Source organism: Dasypus novemcinctus, chromosome 5 (genome assembly GCF_030445035.2).
Source record: "Dasypus novemcinctus isolate mDasNov1 chromosome 5, mDasNov1.1.hap2, whole genome shotgun sequence".
NCBI classification, from domain to species: Eukaryota; Metazoa; Chordata; class Mammalia; order Cingulata; family Dasypodidae; genus Dasypus; species Dasypus novemcinctus.
The window spans coordinates 157,891,780-157,917,590 of record NC_080677.1 but is presented as its reverse complement, the minus strand read 5'-3'; the positions used below and the strand labels follow the sequence as shown (position 1 = coordinate 157,917,590).

General features: G+C 34.6%; 1 protein-coding gene across 5 annotated transcripts in view; it reads left to right on the top strand.

The window, feature by feature from the left end:
• Window positions 1-21,120, top strand: part of ANKRD26 (ankyrin repeat domain containing 26) — a 125,382-nt gene extending 104,262 nt beyond the window's left edge. For 4 of the 5 annotated variants that reach the window (XM_058297776.2, XM_071215475.1, XM_071215474.1 and 1 more), the window contains 10 exons: window positions 117-187; window positions 512-605; window positions 5,054-5,166; window positions 6,561-6,690; window positions 9,243-9,533; window positions 10,093-10,310; window positions 10,551-10,607; window positions 12,528-12,756; window positions 19,622-19,667; window positions 20,850-21,120. In XM_058297776.2, coding sequence (XP_058153759.1) covers window positions 117-187; window positions 512-605; window positions 5,054-5,166; window positions 6,561-6,690; window positions 9,243-9,533; window positions 10,093-10,310; window positions 10,551-10,607; window positions 12,528-12,756; window positions 19,622-19,667; window positions 20,850-20,986 — 1,386 coding nt within the window. In that variant the 3' untranslated portion in view covers window positions 20,987-21,120. The remainder of the gene's footprint in view (window positions 1-116; window positions 188-511; window positions 606-5,053; window positions 5,167-6,560; window positions 6,691-9,242; window positions 9,534-10,092; window positions 10,311-10,550; window positions 10,608-12,527; window positions 12,757-19,621; window positions 19,668-20,849) is intronic. The other variant, XM_004470751.4, reaches the window with a different exon arrangement.
• Window positions 21,121-25,811: the final 4,691 nt, after the last annotated feature.

Below are 25,811 nucleotides of genomic sequence, written 5' to 3'. Positions count from 1 at the left end.
TTAATATACAAATTAACAGGCATGACCGTGGCCCAGTAAAATGTTAGTTACAAATACAGGTGGTGGTTGGATTTGTGCTAGGTTTTCAGCAAGTATTTTCTTCTTTTTGGTTTCAGTTACAGGAAGCACAGGATCGACATACAGAAGCAGTACGATGTGCTGAAAGGACACAAGATCACATGCAAAAGTATGATTTAAAGCAGCACAGAAAATAACTTGAGTATAGAACAATAAGCATAGTTGTTTGAGAATTTATATCCACTATGATAATAAACACAACTGTGTAAAACCAGGGAAATTTTTCAACTTTGAGCTGTTTTGAAATACATAATTTTTGCTTTTTATTCCTATTATACAAATCACAGCTAGACATATGGCACAATTACCAAACCATCTACTATTCAAATTTTCAAGAATTTGTGTAATTATATCTTCAGGTGTTTGTTCAGAAATTATGTAGTATTTTTTTAATCTATGTGTGAGAATGATTATTTTAAAATATACATTTTAGGCTTGAAATTGAAAACACCAAGTTAAAAGTTACAGTCAAAAAGCAACTGGGCAAAATTGAACAGCTTCAGAAAAACCTGTCAGGTTCAAATTCGGTAAGTCAAGTTCTTGATTTCTGTCATATGCAAAAGGAAATTCTACTTCTTTATTAGTAGTTTATAAGAATATTCTAGACAATATGAAAAGTCTCACTGATATTAAATAATTATTGTATTTGTATTGATACTGCTTGCTATAAGTAATATAATTCCTCATTACTTTATAGAGGAAGTAGGCTAAAGTCATAAAATTAGAGATTTTGTAGTAACATTTTAATAAGATTGTAATTCTCTAAGAATTATACTTTATAATATATTTTTAAAATTCCAAGACATGTGAGTAATGATTTGATGTAGAAGTCTGAGTTTCTCATGTAGTCCAAACTCTTGATTTAAGATTTTGAGATTGAATTCTTTTTAATATTATAAATTTTATACCTGATTAGGAATTAATATTAGGTCCTATGCAAGTATTTTTACCAAAGGAATGTATTTTCTCATTGCTGGATTTGGAAAAAGAAAAGAGATGCCAGTGAGAAAGTAGAAATGGCTGCTCAAACAGGGTCCCACAGAATTACGTAGTACTCCTAACATTGAAGTTCAGAAACTAAGTTTTTCCCCATGTACCCAAGTTAATCAGCTCTTCAAAGATTTAATAAAATCCAAATTTAAAGAAGTTTGATGTGTAATCCAGGATGCCAATTTATTAATGTATGTTGAAAACTATGTAAATCTTTTACCAAGCAGAAGAGGATTTTCCTGTCCTTGAAGTAGAATGAAGATCAGAAGGTTGCATTATGAGTATTAAGGTAGAACAGTAAAGTAGATGATCCTACTAAGTAGTTTAAGTTTAAAAATCTAGATGCATGCAATTCTTCTGTCAGTATACTCCCAAGAGAATTAGAACATTTATGCTGACTGGTCTGGAAGACATTCTTGTGGTTGAAGAAACACTGAAAATTATTTTTTCTAGATTACATATAAAGTAGCCTCATTGTATCAGTACACTTTCCATACAAGTGATATGACAAAATGTTGATAATGGAGTCTTCTGTTATTGAAAGTGCCAGAGATATCCCCTTACAATCTATTAGGTGTCAAAAATTGAAAAATTTATAAGACTGTAACCCAAAATGATAGCAAAATTTAAGCTTATTCTGGAATAATGAGAGATTTTCTGTAGAAGCCCAAAGTAATAAGGTAGGATTGTTACATAGGATTATTAGCCACTTTGAGGTCTACCCTGTTGAATCAAAATTTATTAAGAGTCAGATTTCAACCAACTCAATTAATAGCCCCTAACTTCTCCAGAGGGTTTCCTTCTCAAGAGTGCCTAAGCCAGACACTACCTGGGTTAAGAAATTTGATCAGCATAATTTCAAGGTCAAGAATCTGGATTGAAAAGAAGAGATAGCTCCAGCAGACTCAAGGTCCTGACTGTACAGTTGAGTGTGCATTTTAAAGGAACTTCAGAACAAGACTTCCATAAGGTCAGGTCTGTGGAATAGGAAATTATTCAAAGAAAACAGAGGCAAACAACTGATAATCTAACCCTTGTGGAAAAGTTTTGCATTATAAAAGAAAAAGAAGACAAACTATACTGGTCAACATCTGCTGTCACTCAAGGTTCTCCAGAGAAAACAGAACCAATAGGTTATTATGTATGTATATATATGTATATTTGTACGTGTATATGTGATTTTGTTTTGAGGAGTTAGCTCATGCAGTTGTGAGGTCGGTAAAGTCTGAAATCTGTAGTGCAGACTGGAGGGTGGATACTCAGGCAAGAGTTGATGCTGGGGTCTTGAATCAAATATGTAGGGCAAGTTGACACACTGGAAACTCAGGCAGGGAGTTTAATGTCTTGAGGCAGAATTTCTTCTCTGGGAAACCTCAGTTTTTACTCTTAAGGCCTTCAACTGGTTGGTTGAGGTCCACCCACATTATCAAGAGTAATCTCCTTTATTTAAAATCGAATGATAGTAGATGTTAACCACATCTACAAAATACCTTCACAGCAACACCTAGGTTGGTGTTTGATTAAATAACTTTATACAAGATAGCCTAGCCAGATTAACACGTAAGAGTGACCATCACATCTCAAGAGTGAGGGTGAAAATCTACTCATAATTCCACTTAGAGATAACCATTCTTAATATTATGGTTTAAACCTTCCCAGCCATTAAATGCAAAAATTTACATGTTTTAAATGGGATCCTAATGGTTTTATCACCCAATTTGTTCTCTTAATGCACATTATATATACTAAAACATCATGAAAACATTCCTTTAAAATATCATTTTAAATGACTGCTGGTATTTCATTTTATAGATGGACCCTAGCATTTAACCAATCTCTTGTGACTGGACATTTTGGCTCTCTCCAGTTTTTAGCTATTATAAATAAATATTGAGCTAATATCCTTGTAACTAAATGTGTATACACACTTTTTATTTCAGGATCAATAACTAGAAATTAAATTAAAATGTTAAAAAAAAATACAGAGTTTTAAGGATTTTACAGATAATCCCCCCCTCAAAAAGGGTTTATCAGTTGTCTGGTTTCTGTAACTTGCCAATAATTGAAAATGACCATTAAAACTTTTTTTTTTTGGTCAATTTGTTAGACAAAGATGTTTTTGCATTATTTTAATTTATATTTATTTGGTTGTTAGGGTAAATAAATGTCATATATTTACTGGCAAACAAAACAAAACAAGAAAAAGTGTGAGGGTGTCCTCCGAGAGTAGAAAGTAACAACACACTCAAAAGCAGTGAGAATCAACATAGAATATAGGAGACTAACTATTTGCAAAGGTAACCCACACCCTGAATTAATGAATGTGTTGAGAATATTGGCTATGAGAAGTGAACCAGAAGGAAGAGGTAAAAGTACAGATGATTCAGTAAAGAGGTTAAGGCTGGAAATGTAGCATAGAGAATCTCAGGATTAAGTCTTTGAGATTTAAGGAACTCAGAGAGTTTTAAAAAAGGAGTGGAAAGGGCCAAGGACTAAACACCAGTATTACTGTCATTTAGAAATAAGTGAGGTTAGGGGAAGAGAAGGGAGGGCGTGGTCACTGTTAAAAGGCTGAGAAGTAGAGAAGGGTAAGTGATAAAAAAGGCCCTTGGGGCCTATGGCAGTTTGGAATTGTTTTATGAATTCCCAAAAGGGAAAGATTATGTTTGTGAGCTAGTAATCCATTCCTGTGGGGCTGAGACCCTTTCAATTGGACTACTTCAGTGAGGCATGACTCATTTTGAGCCTGCACCCTTTTGCTGGGTCTGATAAAAATGGAGACCCACAGAGACATACAGACAGAGGAATAGGGAACTGCCGTGTATATTGATCCTGCCATGTGAAAGAGGACTGCAAGGCAAGAAGCCCCCCTGGAAGCTCGAAGAGCTCTGGCCCAGGGACAGATAAGCATATGCTGGTAGCTTGCAGCTGAACTTGGGAAGAGAGTGGAGCAGCTGAGACTGATAGAGGAAGCCTGGAAGGAGACAAGCCTTATGCCTGATAGCTGACAGCTGGGCTCTGGAACCTGGGCTCCAAGAGACAGTAGGTTCTGGGCAGGGGGAGGCAGAGACCTTGGCAGAGATCAGCAGCCATTTTTGCTTCCTGGTAGCTGACTTTGGTGAGAAAGCTTCTCTTCTGATGCCTTCATTTGTGCATTTCACGACTTTGAACTGTAAGCTTTTACATCAGATAAATCCCCTTTATAAAAAACCAACACATTTCTGATACTTCGCATCACAACCTCTTGACAAACTAAAACACGATTGAAAATGAGTTTTTAGTGTAAAAGAGAACAATGATGAAAGGATGGCTCTGTGGATGAGACCATGCGTTAAGAATACTAAAGTTCAATGGATGAGGAGAAACAGGATGATAGAAAAGGCCACAAGAATCAGATAAAAGTTATGCTTTTGCATATTACAGAAGACTGCTTAAACTATTTAAAGAGAGAAGGGTTAATAGAAAAAGGGAAATTGAAACCTGTGGAAAAATGCTTGCAGATAATGAGAGTATTTATCTGATCCTTAAGTCAGGTGAGGATCAAAAATGTAATGGGGACCACATGTAAATTTTCCAAAGATTGTCTCAATGAGAGGTGATTGAACAAAACTTGGAATATTTAGAACTTTTGATGAAGGTGTTACTAGGGCATCTTTAGGAACTAAAATGTAAAGATTCTCATTTTATATATATTCTTTTTTACAATTTTTTTATTAATACTTTGTACTTTACATGTAAAAACCTGTTTTTAACAAATTTTGATGGCTTAAACTTCAGAAAATATAATGATGAAAATATAAAATCAATTTAAGCTGCTTTAAAAAAAGTCATATTTTTAAACCTGTCCTTATTGGTATAAGGCTTATAAACTGCATTTTATAAACCCATCTAAACACATAGGAGTCACAGACTCATGAAAAATAATATTTAAAAAAATAAGTCACGATATTTAAAAAAATAATTTTATCAAAAATTTTTTTCCAAGTCTGAGGAAGAAAAAGAACAATTAAAGAAACTTACGGAGTTAAAACAATCTTTGGAATATAGTTTGGATCAAGAAATGAAGAAAAATAGTGAATTAGAAAAAGAGATTATTGGGTAAGATTTTAATATTTTTGTATCATTTAACTATAAAATTATTTGAGTTAGCAATAATTTAATTTTACTAATTAAAATCTGAACACAAATTCATTTTGTATTTGCATTTTCATAATAAAAAATTATTTTAAAGTTTACTTCAGAAACAGCATAATCTATAACCCTTAATAATGACTTTAAAACAATAATGACAATTCCTTTTTTCTGTAGAGAAGTTGTAAGTTTATCAAAAAATCATGCATAAAGTACAGAGTTCCTACATTATGACAGTGCCTTTTGCATGTATGATGTCTGCTTCACTCTTCCTCATCTACCCTGTATTTTTATTTCAGTACGATATTCTTTGTTAACTGTCTTTTTAGTAGTGGTGTTCCCTTTAGCATTCAAATATTTTAATATCTAAAAACCTATCTGTGTCTTCTATAACAACATCATAAATTCTTTTGGCTTTTATGTTGTTTCTGTCTCTATTTTTTGAGCTATAAATATACATATAAAAATATATGTATGATTAAAGAAGAATAAAATGGTCATGTTTTACAACCCCTCCGAATTTTTTTAATGGAAGAATATTCCCAGTGTTTGAAACCCCCACCATGGCTTCCTCTCTGTTTTTTGCTGAGACCTTAATTTGTTCTCTGAATCTGACCAATTGTTTTCTCTCATTTCACTATGTCTTTTTCTACATGGTTTTGCGCCCCTTTCATTTTAACATTGTACTAGCAAAGGTCTCTAGATCTCTTCTTAAAGCCATCTTTAAGAGACTGTTATACATTATCTCTCTGCTGATTTCCTTTCTACTAAAGCTCTCCCTGTTTCCTTTTTTTCCCTGGATTTAGACTTCAAAGATCTTTCTCTCCAGTTTTGTTTTTTTTACATACTTTCAGTAATCTCCGTGGTGTTTTCGAGTACACTCTCTTCTTGTTTCTTTTTTTTTTTTTTTTTTAATATTTCTCTTCTTGTTGATAGCTTGTGGTCAATAGGTAGCAAGATGGACTTTTATGTCTCTGTAAAACATTCATGTATAATTAGACTTTTCTTCACCTCAGATCCTAATATAGGATTTATAGCTAATATTTAACAAATATTAGTGCTTTACATTAGCATACTAAAATGGATATGAATAATAATTTATTGTAAGAACTCTTTATAGTGGTACATTATTAACTCTTTATCTGCCTCGTATGTCATTAAATTTTTCTTCACAATCTTAGTAGCCTACGACTGCAATTTAGGTAGTTATCCTATCAGACAATTTTAGGTTGAAACAGATGAAAGTGTTGCAATTTATAGATTTGTTTTTCCCTTATAAAAAGAACAAAATATCTGTTTAAATAATTTTTAAATATTAATTCTTAAAGAACTTGATGCACTCACTCTGTACATTCCTGCAGATTTAAGAAACTCTTAAAAATGACAAGAAAGAAGTTAAATGAATATGAAAATGGAGAGCTTAGTTTCCATGGAGATTTAAAAACCAATCAAATTGAGATGGATATTCACATTAATATGCTAAAACATAAGGTAATTTTAAATCACTTTATTTTGAGAAATTTAATTCACTCAGTGTTTTGAACTGTGAAATAAAGTTTTTTCTATTAACTTTATAGATTTGATACCAGTGGAAAAAACAACTCTTTTATGTATTGTTTTTCTCTCATAAAAAAAGCTTTTTAGGGAGAGGTTGAATGCCTGCTTTCATATACGAGGTCCCGGGTTTGATCCCTGGTAACGTCCTAAAAACAAGCAAACAAGAAAACCAGCTCTCATTGAGGAGCAGATGTAGCTCAGTAGTTGAGCGCTCCTTCCCATGTAAGAGGCCTTGGGTTCAAGCCCTGGTACCTCCAAAAAAAAGGTGGGGGAGGACATACTGTTGATTCTCTTGTTTTGAACCCTGGCCAGTTATAGTAATACACTATAAGACCCCAAATTAAAAGCACCAAATCAAAACATTTTTAGTAACCTGTGTATGAGAAACAAGTATTTGAAACCATTAAGTCCTTGTTCTTTTATATTTAATAATTTTTCTTTAGCTTACCCCTCTCCTCTATTATTTTAATTCAAGATGTGATGTAACACGAATCCCTTTTCCTCCAGTCTTCAATATCATTTTCTTCATTTGCCTTTAAGCTGTTGCTGTCAGCCTCTTCAAGGGCCGTCAGGCTGCCACTAGCAGTCTCTTTGAGACTGTTATGCTCTTCTCTAGATGTTTTCAGCATCTACCTACCTCCTGGTCCCAAAGCCATTCTTGATGTTTTAGGGTTTATGTTTGTTCGTTTTTTTTTTTAATGCAGCACCCCATGTTTAGTATCAGTGTCTATGCCAGTTATTTATTTCTGCATAATAAACAACCCAAACTTAGTGACTCATAACATTTAGTTTGCTGCATAATAAACAACCTAAAAACTTAGTGACTCATAACATTTATTTTGTCCAGTTTAGACAAGGTTCAGTGGGGCCAGCTCATTTCTTCTCCACATGGCATCATATGGGTTGACTTGGAAGACTTGGGACTAGAATCCTCTCAGACTTGCCTACTCACGTGCCTGGAGGTTGAGGCTGGCTTTTGTGTGGGGCCTTAGCTGGGATGTCAGATGGAACAATTAGACGAGCCCATGTGGCCTGGGCTTCCTCACAACTTGGTGGCTGGTTTCTGAGGGCAGGTTTCCCTCCAGAGAGTCAGGTGGAAGGTTTTTCACTTTTTTTTTTTTTTACCTAGCTTTGGAAGTCGTATAGCAGGTCCCCCACATTTTATTCATTAGAAACTAGTTACTAAGGCCAGTTCATATCCAATAGGAGAGAATTAGTTTCTCCCTTTTCGTGGGAGAAATGTCAAAGAATTTATAGGCATGTTTTAAAACCACCAAATCCATTCACCTTTTCTTATCAAATAATTATTACATCCAAAGGAAAGTTGTTCTTCCCAATTCATTACAACTGGAATTCCAGCAAGGTTTGTTGTGGTTTTTATTGTTTTGTATGCTCCCTGATTTTGTGTAAAGTAACCAAGGATTGTAAGATAGCACTATTGAAAATAGGCATTTCCTGGTGTAAAAAAGTCTGGATTGTGTCACTGAAGTTGTATACTGAAAAATGTGATTGCTCCTAACTCTGAGAATCATTTTTCCTTGGAATGCAATTCAAATTAACATACAGTATTTGCAGTTCAGATAAAGAGTTATAGCATTAGAATCCGTATTTTATAAGTTTTATTAATTAGAGTACTATTTTCCAAGTCTTATTCCATTTATTGGCTAAACCTAAATAACTCAGTATGATAGGAGTATCTTCTGTCCTTAAAACTATTTTAGAGGGAAGCGGACTTGGCCCAATGGATAGAGCACATGGGAGGTCCGTGGTTCAAACCCCAGGCCTCCTTGACCCGTGTGGACCTGGCCCATGCTCAGTGCTGATATGCGCAAGGATGCCGTGCCACGCAGGGGTGTCCCCTGCATAGGGGAGCCCCACGCGCAAGGAGTGTGCCCTGTAAGGAGAGCCACCCAGCGTGAAAGAAAGTGCAGCCTGCCCAGGAATGGTGCCACACACACGGAGAGCTGATGCAGCAAGATGATGCAATAACAACAAAAAAAGAAACAGATTCTCATGCTGCTGAACAGCAGAAGCGGACAAAGAACACACAGCAAACGGACACAGAGAACAGACAACTGGGTGGGGGGAGAGAAAATAAAAGTAAATCTTTAAAAAAAAAAACCGTTTTAGAAATTATGGGGTATTAAGTTTGGAGGAGGGGAGGGGTAAGAAACTTTCTGCCTTAAGATGACTACAGTCATTTTAAGAAGGAAAGACATATGAAATAATCAGAAAAATAAAAGACTATAAAATCTAGTACAAAAGTTGTGTGGAAAAGATGAGAGTGAAGAACTTATTTCTTGTATTTTTAACCTTGTTCTTGATTTTCTGAGTAATTCAAGTGTCCTTATTCTAGGAATCTACTAAAGTACAAATAATGTTTTATTGTAATCAGATTTATTTCAAATTTGATATTGGTTTGAGTTAGACGGTTCTCAGCTTACTTCCTTCATTACCAAACTGTGTTTATTATTTTATTCATGCAGATTGATGATCTTACAGCAAAACTTGAAACCACATCTTCAAAATGTCTACATCTGGATGCAAATAATCAGGTTCTTCAACAGGAGTTACTATCTATGAAAGCTATAAAAAAGAAATGTGAAAAACTAGAGAAGAATAAAAAGAAGTTGGAACAAGAAGTAGTAAACCTCAAAAGTCATGTAGAAATTAATATGATAGAGCATGGTCAAGTAGAACAGTATAAACGGGAAATTGAAGAAAGAGCAAGATGGGATATAGTGGAAAAATTAAAAGAAGTCAATCTATTTTTGCAGGTTAATTTATTTATCTGTGATGTGCTTTGATTTGTTTCATTGTAAATCTTATTTTGGATATATACATTGTATGCATTTCCTCTACTTCCCTTATGCCAATTTGTTTTGTAGGTTTCTAGAAGGATAGGTGTCACTTGTGTCTCACTTTAAATATTTTCATTTCCACCATTATTATCACTAAACTGATCTTTGGGAATAAAGTTTCTCATTATAGAATCACCTGATTATAAGGCCATTAATGGGAAAAGAAGAAAATGATGATTTAAAAATTATAACATACTTTTGGGTTATTAAATTATATTGCAATTTTAAAATTTTTTAATTGATTTTATTTTTCTTTGACTATCAGGTTACATAAGTACTAATATCAGAATGATTTGACGTTTATAATTCAGATTTAATTCATTTGACATTAATGATACATATTTTAAAATTCAGGTTTTTTGCCACACTTAAAATCACTTTCCGAATAATTGACTAAAAAACTAAAAGAAAAAAATATGCTATGATTTTTCAGGCTATAAATATTTTTTAAATGTATCCTTTTAATTTGCTTCAGACACAAGCAGCATCTCAAGAAAACTTAGAGCAGATAAGAGAGAATAACAATGCTTCAATAAGAAGTCAGATGGAACTCAGAATAAAAGATCTAGAATCTCAACTCTGCAAAATGAAAACTTCCCAAGAAGATTCTAATAAAGCAGAATTGGAAAAATACAAGCAACTATATCTAGAAGAATTAAAAGTTAGAAAATCATTGTCAAATAAACTAAACAAGTAAGTCAAAACACAATAATCATAGAAAATAAATTTATCTCATTAATTTGCTTCTAAAGCAAAATTTTTAGTGAACTAGGTTCATGAGATTAGTATAAAGTAAAAATAATTAAACACTATAATTTTGGGAAATGATGTGAGTAAATGAATTTACCTTTAAATATTTGTCAAGTTTGTGTCTCTTCCCCCTTTTTTGGTTTTACATGACTATATATTTTTAACCTTAATATTCTCATTTAGTGAGCCTGACCTATTGCTACTGGGGATTGAACCTGGGACCTTATACATGGGAAGCAGGTACTGAACCACTAAGCTACATCTGCTCCCCTGTATTTTTAATTAGAGAAGTTGTAGGTTTATAGAAAAATCATGCAGATATATACAGAGTTCCCTTATACTTCCTTCCCAAGTTTTCCCTGTTATTAACACTTTGAACTAGTATGGTTCCTTTGTTGCAATTAATGAAATAATATTATTAAAATTACATTATATACATATATAAATTACATTATTGTCCGTAGTTTACATTTAGATTCACTGTTTGTGTTGTACAGTCATGTTTTTTTTTAATGTTTTATTCTGCTGACATATTCAACCTAAAATTTCTCCTTTAAACCACATTCAAATATGTAATTCAGCGGTATTAATTAATTCACAGTGTTGTGCTGCCATCACCATGGCATATTACCAAAATGATTCCATCACCCCAAACAGAAACTCTGTACCAATTAAGCATTAACCCCCCATTTACTACACACACAACCCCTCCCCCCAGTAACCTATATTCTAGTTTCTAACTCCATGTATTTGCTTATTATAATTATTTCATATCAGCGAGATCATACAATATATGTCCTTTTGTATGTGGCTTATTTCACCCAACATGGTGTCTTCAAGGTTCATTCGTGTTGTTGCATGTATCACAAGTTCATTCCTTTTTATGGCCGAATAAAAGTCCATTGTGTATATATAACACGTTCTGTTTATCTGCTGTTGATGGACCCTTGGGTTCCACCTTTTGGTAATTGTGAGTAATGCCACTATGAACATAAGTGTGCAAATATCTGTTCAAATCTCTGCTTTCAATTCTTTTGGAATTAAAAGTGGGATTTCCAAGTCATATAGTAATTCTGAACCTAAAATTTCTGAGGAACTTCCCAAGTGTCTTCCACAGCGGCTGCACCATTTTACATTTCCATCAACATTGAATGAGCGTTCCTGTCCACAGCCTCTCCAACATTTGTTATTTTCCATTTTTTAAAATAATAGCTATGTGAGTGGGTGTGAAATGGTATCTCATTGTGGTTTTGATTTGAAGCAGAGTATTTCTTAAGTTTTATTATGTAGACAGTGATATCATTATAAAATTGCTTGTCAGCACTCTCCTAAATAGAAATATTAACAAGTTTAACTATTTTTTGAAAGATAACTTAACCCAAAGAAAGAGTCAATTCTTGGCACATTCTGGCACTTTGTAAATTAGCTTTTCTCTATTGTGACCTTTGGTTTGGTCACTAGACAAACCATCCTTTACTGCTTTTACACTCTCCAAAAAGGCATACCTGTGAAGTATGAACATAGGGGTGAAGGAAAGTGTAATTCACAGAGTGGCTGGAAGTGATACCTTGGTCAGCCTCAGAGCCTGTGTGAAAGGCAGAAGGCAGGTACTGCCTCCAAGGCCTTGATAACAAGTATGGAACTGTTTTCGTTCTTTTGGATCAACAACTCCGGTTGCTATAGCTCTGAATTTTTCCCGTGCCTTGTGCTTAATTTCTCTGAGGTAGGTAATGTACAAGGGTGATATGAGCAAATGCTTGAAAATATGTAGCCAAAGGATGATTTTTCTGATTTCTAAACTGCTTTATAAGCCCGAGTGTTTTTAGTGGCATCCTCAAGAATATTGTCAGTGGAGCCATTCTAGAAGGTGGCAAGTGTTAACCTTCTAAGCTTTTGACAACACTGATAGCCTTTCTCTCCCATCCTGCCTTTGCTTGAGTTACTTGTTAGTTAGGAATCCCCCTAGAAATATATGTAATTTGTTAAAACAGTTTTAAAAATGTAATTGTGTGTAGGAGGTATGATGTGACACATTTCCAGTGTTAAATTACTTTAATTGGAAATTTCATTTACCATTATGGCAACTTAAAAAATGTAAGTCCTTGAGGAGTCATTTGGGAAAAAGGAAATCCTAAGCATGTGTCTTTTGTATTGTTCCAGGACTAATGAACGGCTAGCAGAGATCAGCACCAAACTTATTGTGGAGAAACAACAGAACAGATCTTTAGTCAACACTCTTACCGTGAGGCCAGTCCTGGAGCCACCCTGTGTTGGAAATCTTAATAATAGTTTAGTACTCAATAGAAATATTTTTCCAAGAGAAAATTTAGTGATTCCTCCCTCAAGCCCACGGTCTTCAAATAACAGCATGGAGACCTACTTGACCAAGGTTAGTTCTGTTCTCTTTTTGCCTTGGGTTTTAGGTCTCTGACACAGTTCTTGTTTTTAATTTTGGTGAAATATTGAGCTGCTTAATTACTTTAGCACCATAAGTAAAGATCCTAATTATCTGAGCTAATGAAAAGATACAGAAATTTTACAGTTCTTTTTCAAAACCTGGATCTCTCATTTTCAAGATCTAGCCATTATTAAACTTTATAAATGTGACTAAATTGGCACATTTTACATCTCTTAAAAAGCTGTATTTAAATTAGGTTTTAGAAAGTATTGCCTAGTAAGCAATACTTTGAGATGCTTTGGCTTACTTTCTTGTTAATTTCCGTTCAGCAGTTGCTCAGGACCCTTTTAAAGTTTTTTACAGTACCCCAAGTCTTCTACCCCTAAGCACAAGTGAATGCTTGGCATCCAAGTGTTTAACTACATGTGGGTGTTTATTGTTTAAAGGAATCCGAGATAAATCCTTTTTGTGAATTAAATAAACTTGTAATACTAAGAATATTAATTGCTGTTTTTAAGTTAAAATTTGTCATTTTTTTTACATGAGAGTACATCCTTAATTACTATTTTGCTTAACAGCACTTTCATCTTCCAATTTTTATAAAATATGTCTTTTACCAGGCAATTATACTACATTTTTAAGAGTTAAATCAACCAAATATTTGACTTTTAAATTTTCAAAAATTTTTTACTTTTTTACTTTTTGAAATGAAGCGTACTTAGGTTTCTACATCTTGCTATCACTTGAATGATTGATGAGTGTAAAATGACAACAATATGAAAAAAAATTTAAATACCAGTTAGTTTTCATTGTATATCATCATTATTAAAATATCTATTTGAATCAGTGCACACTGGCTTATCAATATGATGGTGTTTTCATGATCTTCTGTAGGGAAAAATAACATAGTCTTGACCTTGTCTTATCTTAACAAATTAAAGAGGAGTTCTACACCCAATGCTGCTTTTTTCTACATTAAGAATGTTTCTTAGCATTTCTGCCAAATGTCTTAAAAAGGAATAAATTGATCATTTTAGTACATAAATGACAAGATCCTAGCTAGCTGATATTTTTTCATTATTTAGTTGACTTAGTTTCATTTCATTTTTCTGAAAAAAAATGAGAAGGTTCAGGGTCTAAGTATTTCAGAGTTATTGGACTACTGAGTGCAGTTAAGAAAATGAATTTCAAATACTTTTGTAAATAGTAAAGCATAATGCAAACTTAAAATGTTCTTATTCTCACCAGAAAAATTAGGTAATTTATTGTTTTACAAGATAAGATGAATGGAAGAGTGTGTAAATGTAGAAGCAATGCAACGGAAAGTTGTCAAGGATTTCTTTTTCCCTTTAATTTTTGGAGGAGGAAAAGGTGTTTATTTTTTAGTATTTTTAGATAAGTTGAAAAATAATTTAAGTTTAACACAGTAGTTCCAAGATATACATGGCTCCCTTGAAGGACATTGGTTTGTCAAATCATGCTAGAATTATTAAGAGAGATTTAAAAACACTATTCTCTCAAAATGCACAGATGTGTTCATGGTGCCTTCAAACCATTGCATAATGCTGTGAATGAGTTACTGTACAGTTGTTGTCTATGAATTCTTAGACTTATGGAAAGAAGGTGCCTTCTAAAGTTGCTAGGAATTTAATTATTTCCACCAGGAAAACATAAATTAACACTATGAGAGATGGTAACCTATTCTCTAAAGTAATATAAAGTGATGGGTTTTGGGATGGGGTATTACAAAACTACAGACTTTGAGGTTTTAAACTATGATTCTAGAAATTAAAATGTTAAAAATAGCATTAATATTGAAATTGTTTATAATCTCCTTTGTTTGCAAGGTTTCAACATTTTGGATTATTTCTACTGTGCTATTTCATAAGACTTTAACTTGTACATGACAGAACATTGTGTCTCAACAAAATATTTAGTCACATTTCTTCCCAACTAAAAATAGACCCCTTTTTATATCATCAAGATGTGATTCTGAATTTTAACTCCAATCAAATGATCATAATATAATAGTTATGCTAATTACTCATAAGGTAATAACAGCATTTTAATAAACTTGTTTCTTATTTCAATTTTATGCTCTTTATAATTCCTCAAGTCTGCACTTCATTTTACCTACTTAGACAAGTGTCTGGTAGTCATTTTATCCTTTGAAAAATTCAGGTAATCTCTCATCTTCTTTCAATCCTTTTTTTTTTTTCATTTACTTTTTCACTTTACTGAATTCTTTAACTTCTTGATCAACAAACTGTTCCTCAGTTCTTTTCTCTGTAGCCAAGTACATGTATTTAATTTAGAATATTTACTATTAGATAGTGAATATGATGGTTTAAATGAAGAAACTTGTTTGATTTTATTACATCATTTTTTAAAAATGTTTGTGTATTCCCTTAAAATAGAGAATGATATCAAATTTTAATTTAAAAATACCAAGTTACTAAACATATATTAACTATGGAAATGTGTGTGCTGTGGTGTGTGTGTGTGTATTTATCAAATTGCTCTCAAAAAAGAAGTCAGCATTTTCTAATCTGTAATCTTAAATTTATCAGTAGCTTTTCAAGAAATGATTGTTGAATGAACTTAGTGAAATTGTGTCCTGATGTTGGAAGGAAGGCAGAACCATGCCTTCAGGAGGGGCCTGGTTGCCACTTGGGAAGGACCTGGTCACTGCCCCAACCCTTGGAAGGGAGAGGCTGCCCCTCCAGCAGGCCCAGAGGATGACGCATCCGTCAGGGATGACTCCTAGACCTTGAAATCTCACGGAGTTTGCCCTGCTGGGTTTCGGAATTGCTTGGGAACTATCACCTCTATTTTCCTGCCTTCTGGATTGGGAGTTTCTCTCCTATGCCTGACCCACCATTGTACTTTGGAAGCAAACTTGTTTTCTTTAATAGTTTTCATAGGTCCACAGATAGAGAGGAACTTTGTCCATAACTGATTCCGATGAGATTTTGTACTTAGAATTGTTGCTGAAATTGCTTGCAGCTTTTGGGATGTTGTGATGAAATGAATGTATTTTGCATGTGAGAGGAATATGTCCTTTGGGATTCAGAGGGCAGACTGTGGTATTTGTCAACAGCAGCTTGGCAAACTATGACATCAGTATACTGTTTTAGACAGTTTGGTGCATTTATTAAGAAAAGGTTAAGTAACACTCTAGATGGGAACACTGACAATTTAGTTTGGAATATTCCCACATATTTCATAATTATGTAGATATATGTAACTATAATACAATTAGTCAAATGTTTAAAAAATTTGGCCCTAATTTCTAAAAAGGAAAACAAAGTTACAATTAGATTTATACATTGTTTTCCTTATTTCCAATTCTAGAAAGTCATGAATTTTAAAAAAAGGTTTGGGAAGCGGACTTGGCCTAGTGGTTAGGGTGTCCGTCTACCACATGGGAGGTCCGCAGTTCAAACCCCGGGCCTCCTTGACCCGTGTGGAGCTGGCCCATGCACAGTGCTGATGCATGCAAGGAATGCTGTGCCACGCAGGGGTATCCCCTGCGTAGGGGAGCCCCAAGAGCAAGGAGTACGCCCCATAAGGAGAGCCACCATAGGGGAGCCCCACACGCAAGGAGTACGCCCCGTAAGGAGAGCTGCCCAGCGTGACAGAAAGTGCAGCCTGTCTAAGAATGGCACCGCCCACACGGAGAGCTGACACAAGATGACGCAACAAAAAGAAACATAGATTCCCATGCTACTGACAACAACAGAAGCAGACAAAGAAGAAGATGCTGCAAATAGACACAGAGAAGAGACAACCGGAGGGGGGGGTGGTAAATAAATAAATAAATCTTAAAAAAAAAAAGGTTTGAAAGTTATCTCTAACATATACTTATTCTTCAAGAAAATTTTCTGAACTATTTTTGTCAATATTTAAATAAAGAATGTTTCAGTCATGATACAGATAGCATAATATGTTTGTTTAATCTTTTCTTAGAATTTTCACATGACATTAAGACAGTACTAATTTCTTCATTTTCTGTATTTATGATTCTGTGCTGAAAAATTATTAGTATAGAACATCCATCAAGATTTTTAATTTTCTGAAAGTACAGAATAGAAAGTTTTATTTATTTATTTATTTTTAAAATTTATTTATTTAATTTATTTCTCTCCCCTTCCCCTCCCCACCCCAGTTGTCTGTTCTCTGTGTCTATTTGCTGTGTCTTCTTTGTCCGCTTCTGTTGTTTCAGCGGCACAGGAATCTGTGTTTCCTTTTGCTGTGTCATCTTGTTGTGTCAGCTCTCTGTGTGTGCAGCACCACTCCTGGGCAGGCTGCACACTCCTCTGCGCTGGGTGGCTCTCCCCACGGGGCGCACTCCCTGCGCGTGGGGCTCCCCTACGCGGGGGACACCCCTCCGTGGCATGGCACTCCCTGCGCACATCAGCACTGTGCATGGGCCAGCTCCACACGGGTCAAGGAGGCCCGGGGTTTGAACCGCAGACCTCCCATGTGGTAGATGGATGCCCTAACCACTGGGCCAAGTCCACTGCCCTTTATTTTTTATTGTGATATATTTCAACCATTTTTTAATATTTATTTTTATTAGAGAAGTTGCAAACTTAATAAACAATCATTCATAATATACAGAATTCCCATACAACACACTTCCACCAACACTTACATTGTTGTGGAACATTTATTGTAGATTATGAAAGAACACCATCAGAGTGTTACCACTAATTATGGTCCATAGCATACATTTGGTATATTTTTTCCATACCTCCCCTATTATTAACACCTTGTATATGTTATAGCTCAGGAGAGAACATGCACATATTTGTACTGTTAACCACACAATCCGTCTCCACCATATGATTCACTGTGTTATATAATCTCATGCCTTGTACATTTTATCCCTTGTACATTCTTTCCAAAGTGTACACTCAGTGGCTCTCACTTCTGTCACAGAATTGTTCAGTCATTACCTTAATAAACCTTTGAATGTATTCTTTAGTCCAAAAGAAAAAATCCCATACTCCCTGTATTGGTCAGCTAAAGGGGTACTGATGCAAAATACCAGAAATCTGTTTTCTTTTATAAATATTTATTTGGGTTAGAAGCTTACAGTTACCAGGCCATAAAGTGTAAGTTACTTCCCTCACCAAAGCCACGTGTTGGAGCAAGATGGCTGCCAACGACTCCCAAGAGTTCAGGCTTCCTGGGTTCCTCTCTTCCCAGGGCTTGTTTCTCTCCAGGCTCAGCTGCTCTGCCTCTCTGTGTGCTTACTTCCCAGGCTCCAGCTCAGAACTCCCAACTCTGTCCTTTGCTACTAGGGGTTTGGGGACTCAACATCCTACTGACATGGCCCAGTCAAAGCTCTAATCATAATTTAATCATGCCCAGAGGAAAAGACCAGTTTACAAACATAATCCAGTATTTCTATTTGGAATTCATCAATAATATCAAACTGCTACAACCCCCTATTATTGATCCCTTGTGTTGCTATAGTACTTTCTTTGATATTGATCCAAGAATATTACAATATTGTCAACTGTAGTCCATAAGTAACATTAATTATATTTTCCCATATTCTTATCACCTTGTAATAGTGATGTACATTTGTTCTGGTTCATAGAAGAACATTGTTGTTTTTGTACTATTAACCACAGTCGTCATCCAACTCTGGATTCACTATTTTATTCAGTTCCTAGATTATTCCCTAGTTTTCTTTCAATTGACATTTACATCCCTATATTACCCCTTTCAGCCACAATCGCATTTATAACTCAGTTATATTTGTTATACTCACTATAATGTCCTGTCATAAACTGTCCATTTCCACACTTTTACAGTCAAGTTAATTAAAAATTCTGCACACGTTAAGCCTCAATACCCCTTCTCAGCCCTCATCCTATCTCCTGGTAACCTATACTCTAGATTTTAACTCTATGTGTTTATTCTACATATTTAGTTCATATTAGTGAGACCATATAATAGTTGTCTTTTTGTGTCTGGCTTATTTCACTTAGCATAATGTTTTAAAGATTAATTCATGTTATTACATGTGTCCCAATTTCATTTCTTCTTACAGCAGCATAGTATTCCATCATACGTATATACCACCCTTTGTTTATCCACTCTTTGGTTAATGAACACTTGGGTTGTTTCCATCTTTTGGCAATTGCGAATAATGCCACTTTGAATGTTGGTGTGCAAATTGTCTGTGTCACTTATCAGCTTTTCTGGATATATTTCTACTAGGGGGTTGGCTGGATCATACAACATTTCTATTATTTCAACCATGTTTAATACACCAATGGTGTTAATTACATTCACAAAATTATGATACTATCACCGCCATCCATTACTAAGATCTTTTCATGACCCCAAACAGAAACTCTGTACCTATTAAACATTAATGCCTCATTCCCCTCTTCCCCCAGGTACATTTTATTTTAAGGAAAAAAAATCCATAAAAGTAAAAAAAATAGGTTCACTTTTTATAAAGGACAGAGTTTTGTTAATGCAAATGCATTTGGTGTAAAACATGATTTAATTGTTAATCTTTCTTTGTACTACTAAGATCAAACATGACCCTTCTGAAATGCTGTGTGTTCAGCAGACCAATTATTAATTGTACTTTTATCAAATTAATCTAACTACATTTTATATATTATATATACGTATACCCTTCTATTATCTAAAATTAAAATAAGAATTTTATTTGTCATTATTTTTCTTTTTAAGCAATTCCCAAATTAGATCATGTCTCTAAAATTGCTATTTAAAGACCACATTTTATAAGATATATATCATTCTTACTATATTGTCTCTCTCTTATTTAACTTAAATATCATAAATAATATTTGACTTATTACAGATGCAGCAGGAGTTGGAAAAAAATATAACTAGAGAACTAGAGGAAGGTATGTTGATAAAACTTATAAATTAAATTTAGATATCACTAATTTCTGAAATAAACTGTAAATAGTAAATGGAATTCTCTTTCTATTATTTGGAAATTAGACACAATGTTAAACAGTTTTTCTTATATACCTCTAAGGAAAGACATTAAAGCATAAACATTTATGATGAAGAATATAATTATTCTTCTTTAACTCATATTCCAAATCTTTTAAACATCTCAAAAAGTCTCTGCACACTTTTTTTCTTTCTGGCTGTAGCCTTCTTTCACTTCTGCCATGCAGGGAACTGTCAACCTGCCCACTGAAACTCTTCTCAGAAAACAAGGTATCAGCCACTTCTATCTTTACCGTAGTGACAGAAGGCAAAAAAAACCCAGACCATCTCATGATACTTGGTCAAGCAATTTACTATTCAAGTAGCCATCATTTGGTAACGTTTTATATATCCAGTTGTTCATTTTATTACTGCTTCCCTTGTGCTGTCAGGATAATTCCAAATTCCTTAGCATGGGATAAAAACACCCTAATCAGTGTGGTTCTTGCCAAATTCTTCAGCTTATCTCTTGCCACTATCCCTTCTTTCCCCCTTTGTTCCGGCATGTAACCAGACTTGACTACTTATGTAATTCCACAAGAGTTCTTCCTCACCTCTGACTCTTTGCATATGCTTCTTCCTTCTATTGGACATAATTTTTACTGTCCTTACAATAGCAACTTACATATCACCTCCATCAAAAAACCTGTGATATTGACATTAAATTGGGATAGATGTTCCTCCGAAGTGTTCCAATAGTGCTCCGCTTTTGTACCTGTCATGATTTATATGACACTGTATGGAAATTGCCTGTTCACCTGGTTTTTTAGCATATAGAACACAATTATGGAGGGGTAGACTGTGTCATTCTTCTAATTCTGGTGCTTGTACCTGAGCACATGGTTGTTGAATAAATGAATAAAGAGTAGAAAACCGGAGCCGTGATATTTGGTCACAATGACAATTCAATGTGTAAATATGGGTAAATTATATTGAATAGTAATCTCATATTTTGTACTGTAGTTGTACATACTTTTTTTTATTCTTATTAACACTAATAAAGTTTTTTCTTTGTTTAGTGACTTCTACTTAGTTTTAACTGTGAAGTATTTTGAATTAAGGTTTTAATTCTTTCTTTTTCTTTCCAGCTGCTGCTGAGTTTGAATCTGGATCCTGTAGAGCTTCTCCTCTAGGATCTACTGATGAGTCAAATCTAAATCAAGATCTAGTTTTGAAAACATCACAAGAATATGTACAGATTTTAAAGAAAAATTATATGATCTGAAAGATAAATAATAATTTGTTTACTGGGCGGTTTATGTAACATTTTAATGTTTCCCATTAAATATATAACGTGAAAATATTATAGGAAAATATTTTTGTATCATATGTATGATAAAATTTATATATTACTTTAAACTGTGTTTCTTTGTGTCTGTAACTTTTTTTTCTTTTTAAAATATAGTTTTATCAGAGAAATTGTGAACTTACAAAACTATCATGCACATGTATGGAATTCCCATACAACACCCCTCCACCAACATACCACATTGTTGTGAACATTTTTTACAAATGATGAGATATCTGATTATTACCACTAACTATGGTCTATAGTGTACATTTGGTATATATTTTCCATATTCTCCTATTATTGACAGTACATCTTTGGCACTGATTCAAGAATATTACAACATTTTTGTTAACTACTGTCCTTAGGTTACATTAATTGTATTTTTCCCATGCTTCTCCACATTCTTACCACCTTACAATAGTGATGTACATTAGTTCTAGTTCATAAAAGTGTATTCTTATAGATGTACTATTAACCTCAATCCTCATTCACCTCTGGGTTCTCTGTGTTATTCAGTACCTAGATCAGGGGTTCTTAACCTTTTTTGTTCCGTGGACCCCTTTGCCAGTCAGGTGAAAACTATGGACCTCTTACGCAATATGTCACACCAACACATCCCCACAAGAATAATGCTTTTTTGAGTTTCAGCTAAAGCTCGGACCTCTTATTAAGAACTTCTGCCCTAGATTTTCTCTAGTTTTCTTTCAATTGACATTTACATCCCTAGACTACCCTTTTCAGCCACAATCCCATTTATAAACCAGCTGCTACTCCCTGTAATGTGGTACCATCAACTCTATCCATTTCCACGTATTTACAGTCAAGTTAATTAAAGCTTCAACATACATTAAGCATCAGTACCCCATCTCAGCTCTCCTCTTATCTCTAATAACCTATACTCTAGTTTTAAACTTCATTCATTTATTCTTTGTATTTAGTTCATATTGGTGAGAACATGCAATATTTTTCCTTTTGTTTCTGCCTTATTTCACTTAGCATAATGTCTTCAAGGTTTATCCATGTTATCATAAGTGTCTCAATTTCATTTCTTCTTATAGCAGCATAGCATTCCATCATATGAATGGATAAACATTTTGTTTATGCATTCATCAGTTAATGGATACTTGGGTTGTTTCCATCTTTTGACAATTGTGAATAACTCCACTACGAACATTGGTGTGCAAATGTCCATTCATGTCACAGTTTTTGGTTCTTCTGGATATGTTCCTAGTAGAGGAGTTGTTGGATCATATGGCAGTTCTATATTTAGCTTCCTGAGGAACCACCAAACTGTTTTCCACTGAGGGAGCACCATTTTACATTCCCACCAACAGTGAAGGGGTGTTCCTATTTCTCCACATCCTCTCCAGCACTTATTTTTTAAAAAATAATAGCCATTTTATGGGGTATAAGATGGTCTTACTGTCATTTTCATTTTCATTTCCCTAATAGCTAGTGCTACTGAACATTTTTTTCATGTACTTTTGGCCATTTGTATTTCCTGTTTGGAGAAATGTCTATTTTAAAAGTTGTTTGCCCATTTTTTAATTGGGTTGCCTGCTCTTTTATTGTTGAGTTGTATGATCTCTTTATCTAGAATGGAAATCAAACCCTTTTTGGATGTGTGATTTCCAAATATTTCCTTTTCACCTTCTTGATGAAGTCCTTCGAATCACAAAAGTGTTTAAGTTTGAGGAGGTTCCATTTATCCATGTCTTCTTTCATTGCTCATGCTTTTGATATAAGGTTTAAGAATCTACCACCTACCACCAGGTCTTGGAGCTGTTTCCTGACATTTTCTTCTAGGAACCTTATGATTCTAGCTTTTATATTTTGTGTTTATTTTTGTGTAAGGTGTGAGGTAAGGATCTTCTTTTTATTTCTTTTGGATATGGCTATCCAGTTCTCCCAGCACCATCTGTTCAGCTGAGTGGGTTTGACAGCCTTGTCAAAAATCACTTGGCCATATTTGTGAGGGTTTGCTTCTGAATCATCAGTTCAGTTCTATTGGACTGTGTGTCTATCTTTATGTCAGTACCATGCTGTTTACCACTGTAACTAAGTAATATATGATTTAAAGTCCAGAAGCGAGAGTGCTCCAACTTTGTGTTTCCTTTTTAAGATGTTCTGGCTATTGGGACCACTTACCCTTTCAAATAAATTTGATAATTGTGTTTTCCATTTCTTTAAAAATATGCTCATGGAATTTTTGTCAGGATTGCATTGAATCTGTATATCAGTTTGGGTAGAATTGACATCTTAATGCTATTTAGTCTTCCAATCCATGAGCACAGAATGTTCTTCCATTTATTTAGGTCTTTTTTTTTTTTAGATTTACTTACTTCTCCCCACCCCTTTGTTGTTTGCACTTGTGTCTGTTTCCCCCTCAGCACTGCCTTTGCTGCATCCCTTAGGTTCTGATTTGTTGTGTACTTGTTTTCATTTGTCTTGAGATATTTATTGATTTTCCTTGCAGTTTCTTCTTTGACCCACTGATTATTTAGGAGTGTGTTGTTTAATCTCCATATATTTGTGAATTTTCTGTTTTTCTGCCTGTTGTTGAATTCCAACTTTATTCCATTATGATCAAAGAAAATGCTTTGTTGAATTTATTGAGATCTGCTTTGTGACCCAACATATGGTCTATACTGGAGAAATATTCACGAACATTTGAGAAGAACGTATATCCTGCTCTTTTGGAGTGCAGTGTTCTGTATATGTCTATTAGGTTTAGTCCATTTATTATATTATTCAAGCTTTCTATTTCTTTATTGATCCTCTGCCCAGAAGTTCTATCCAATGCTGAGAGTGGTGTATTGAAGTCTCCAGCTATTATTGTAGAGACATCAGTTTCTCCCTTCAGTTTTGCCAGTATTTGCCTCATGTAATTTGGGGCATCATGGATAGGTGCACATACATTTATGGTATTTCTTCCTGCTAAATTGCCTCTTTTATTAATAAATTGCCTCTTTTATTAATAAGTAATGTCTTCCTTGTCTCTAATAATAGATTTGCTTTAAAGTCAATTTCATCCAGTATAAGTATAGCTACTCCAGCTCTTTTTACAGAATTTCACATTCTTCTTTTTTTAAGATTTATTTATTTCTCCCCCTACCTCCTCATTGTTTTTGTGCTTGCTGTTTGCTCTCTGCATCCATTCGCTATGCACGCTCTGTGTCTGCTCGTCTTCTCTTTAAGCAGCACCAGGAACCAATCTCAGGACCTTCCAGAGTGGGAGAGAAGTGCTCAGTCTCTTGTGCCACCTCAGCTCCTTGGCCTGCTACATCTCTTATTCTCTCTCCTCCATGTCTTTTTTTGTTGTTGCATCATCTTGCTGTTCCAGCTTTCCATGTGGGCCAGCACTCTATGCAGGCCAGCTCTCTGCACAGGCTAGCTCTCACGTGGGCCAGCTCTCCACTCACGCCAGCTCACCTTCACCAGGAGGTCCCTGGAATCAAACCCTGGACTTCCTATATGGTAGGTAGGAGCCCAATTCCTTGAGCCACATCCACTTCCCAGCCTTTTACTTTCAATATATTGGTATCCTTGGGTTTAAGGTGAGTCTCTTTTAGACAGCATATAGATGGCTTATATTTTCTTATCCATTCCACCAGTCTGTGTCTTTCAATTGGGGTGTTTATTAATATTCAATGTTATTACTGTAAAGGCAGTTCTTAACCTATTTTGACCTTTGGGTGTTATCTGTCATATTTTATTTTCACCACTCCTTTTACAATTTTAGTCACTTTCACTGATATAATCTTCATTTCTAGACTCTTTTCCAAGCCTCTTTCTCCTGTCGTTTCTTTTCAGGCTGTAGCTCTCTCTTTGCTATTTTCTGCAAAGCTGGTCTCTTGTTTACAAACTCCCTCAGTTTTTGTTTATCTGTGAATATTCTAAACTTGCCCTCCTTTTTGAAAGACAATCATGCCAGATATAAGATACTTGACTGGCAGTTTTTCTCTTGCAGTATCTTGAATATATCATACCAATGCCTTCTTGCCTCCATGGTTTCTGGTGAGAAATTGGCACTTAATCTTATTGGGTATCCCTTTTTTTTAATGCATTGCTTTTCTCTTTCTGCTCTCAGAATTCTCTTTGTCTTTGGTATTTGACATTTTAATTAGTATGTGTCTTGGAGTTGACTATTTAGATTTATTCAGATGCAAGTGTGTTGTACTTCTTGGTCATGGATATCTGTGTCCTTCAATAGAATTGGGAAATTTTTTTACTATTTTATCTTCAAATATTCCTTCAGTCCCTTTTCTCTTCTCTTTCACAGGCTCTCATGGCATGTATGTTTGCATGTCTCTTACTGTCATTTAGTTCCTGAGACTCTGTTCAATTTTTTCCATTCTTTTCTTCATCTGTTCTTTTGTATGATCACTTTCTGAGGCCATGTCTTCAAGCTCACTGATCCTTTCTTCTGCATTCTTAAATCTGCTGTTATATGCCTTAGTGTGTTTTTGTTTTTTAGGAGATACCAGAGATTGAACCCAGGACCTTGTACATGAGAAGTAGGTGCTCAATCACTGAGCTACATTTGCTCCCCAGTGAGGGCTGGGTTTTCCTTTTTTTTTTTTTTTTTTTTTTTGAGGTACCAGGGATCAAATCTGGGACCTTATATATGGGAAGCAGGTGCTCAACCACTTGAGCTACATCTGCTCTCCTCCATTGTGTTTCTTTAAAAATTTATTGAAGTAAACAAGTGTATAGTAATAGTTGTGACCTTACAAAACAAACATACAGAATATTATAC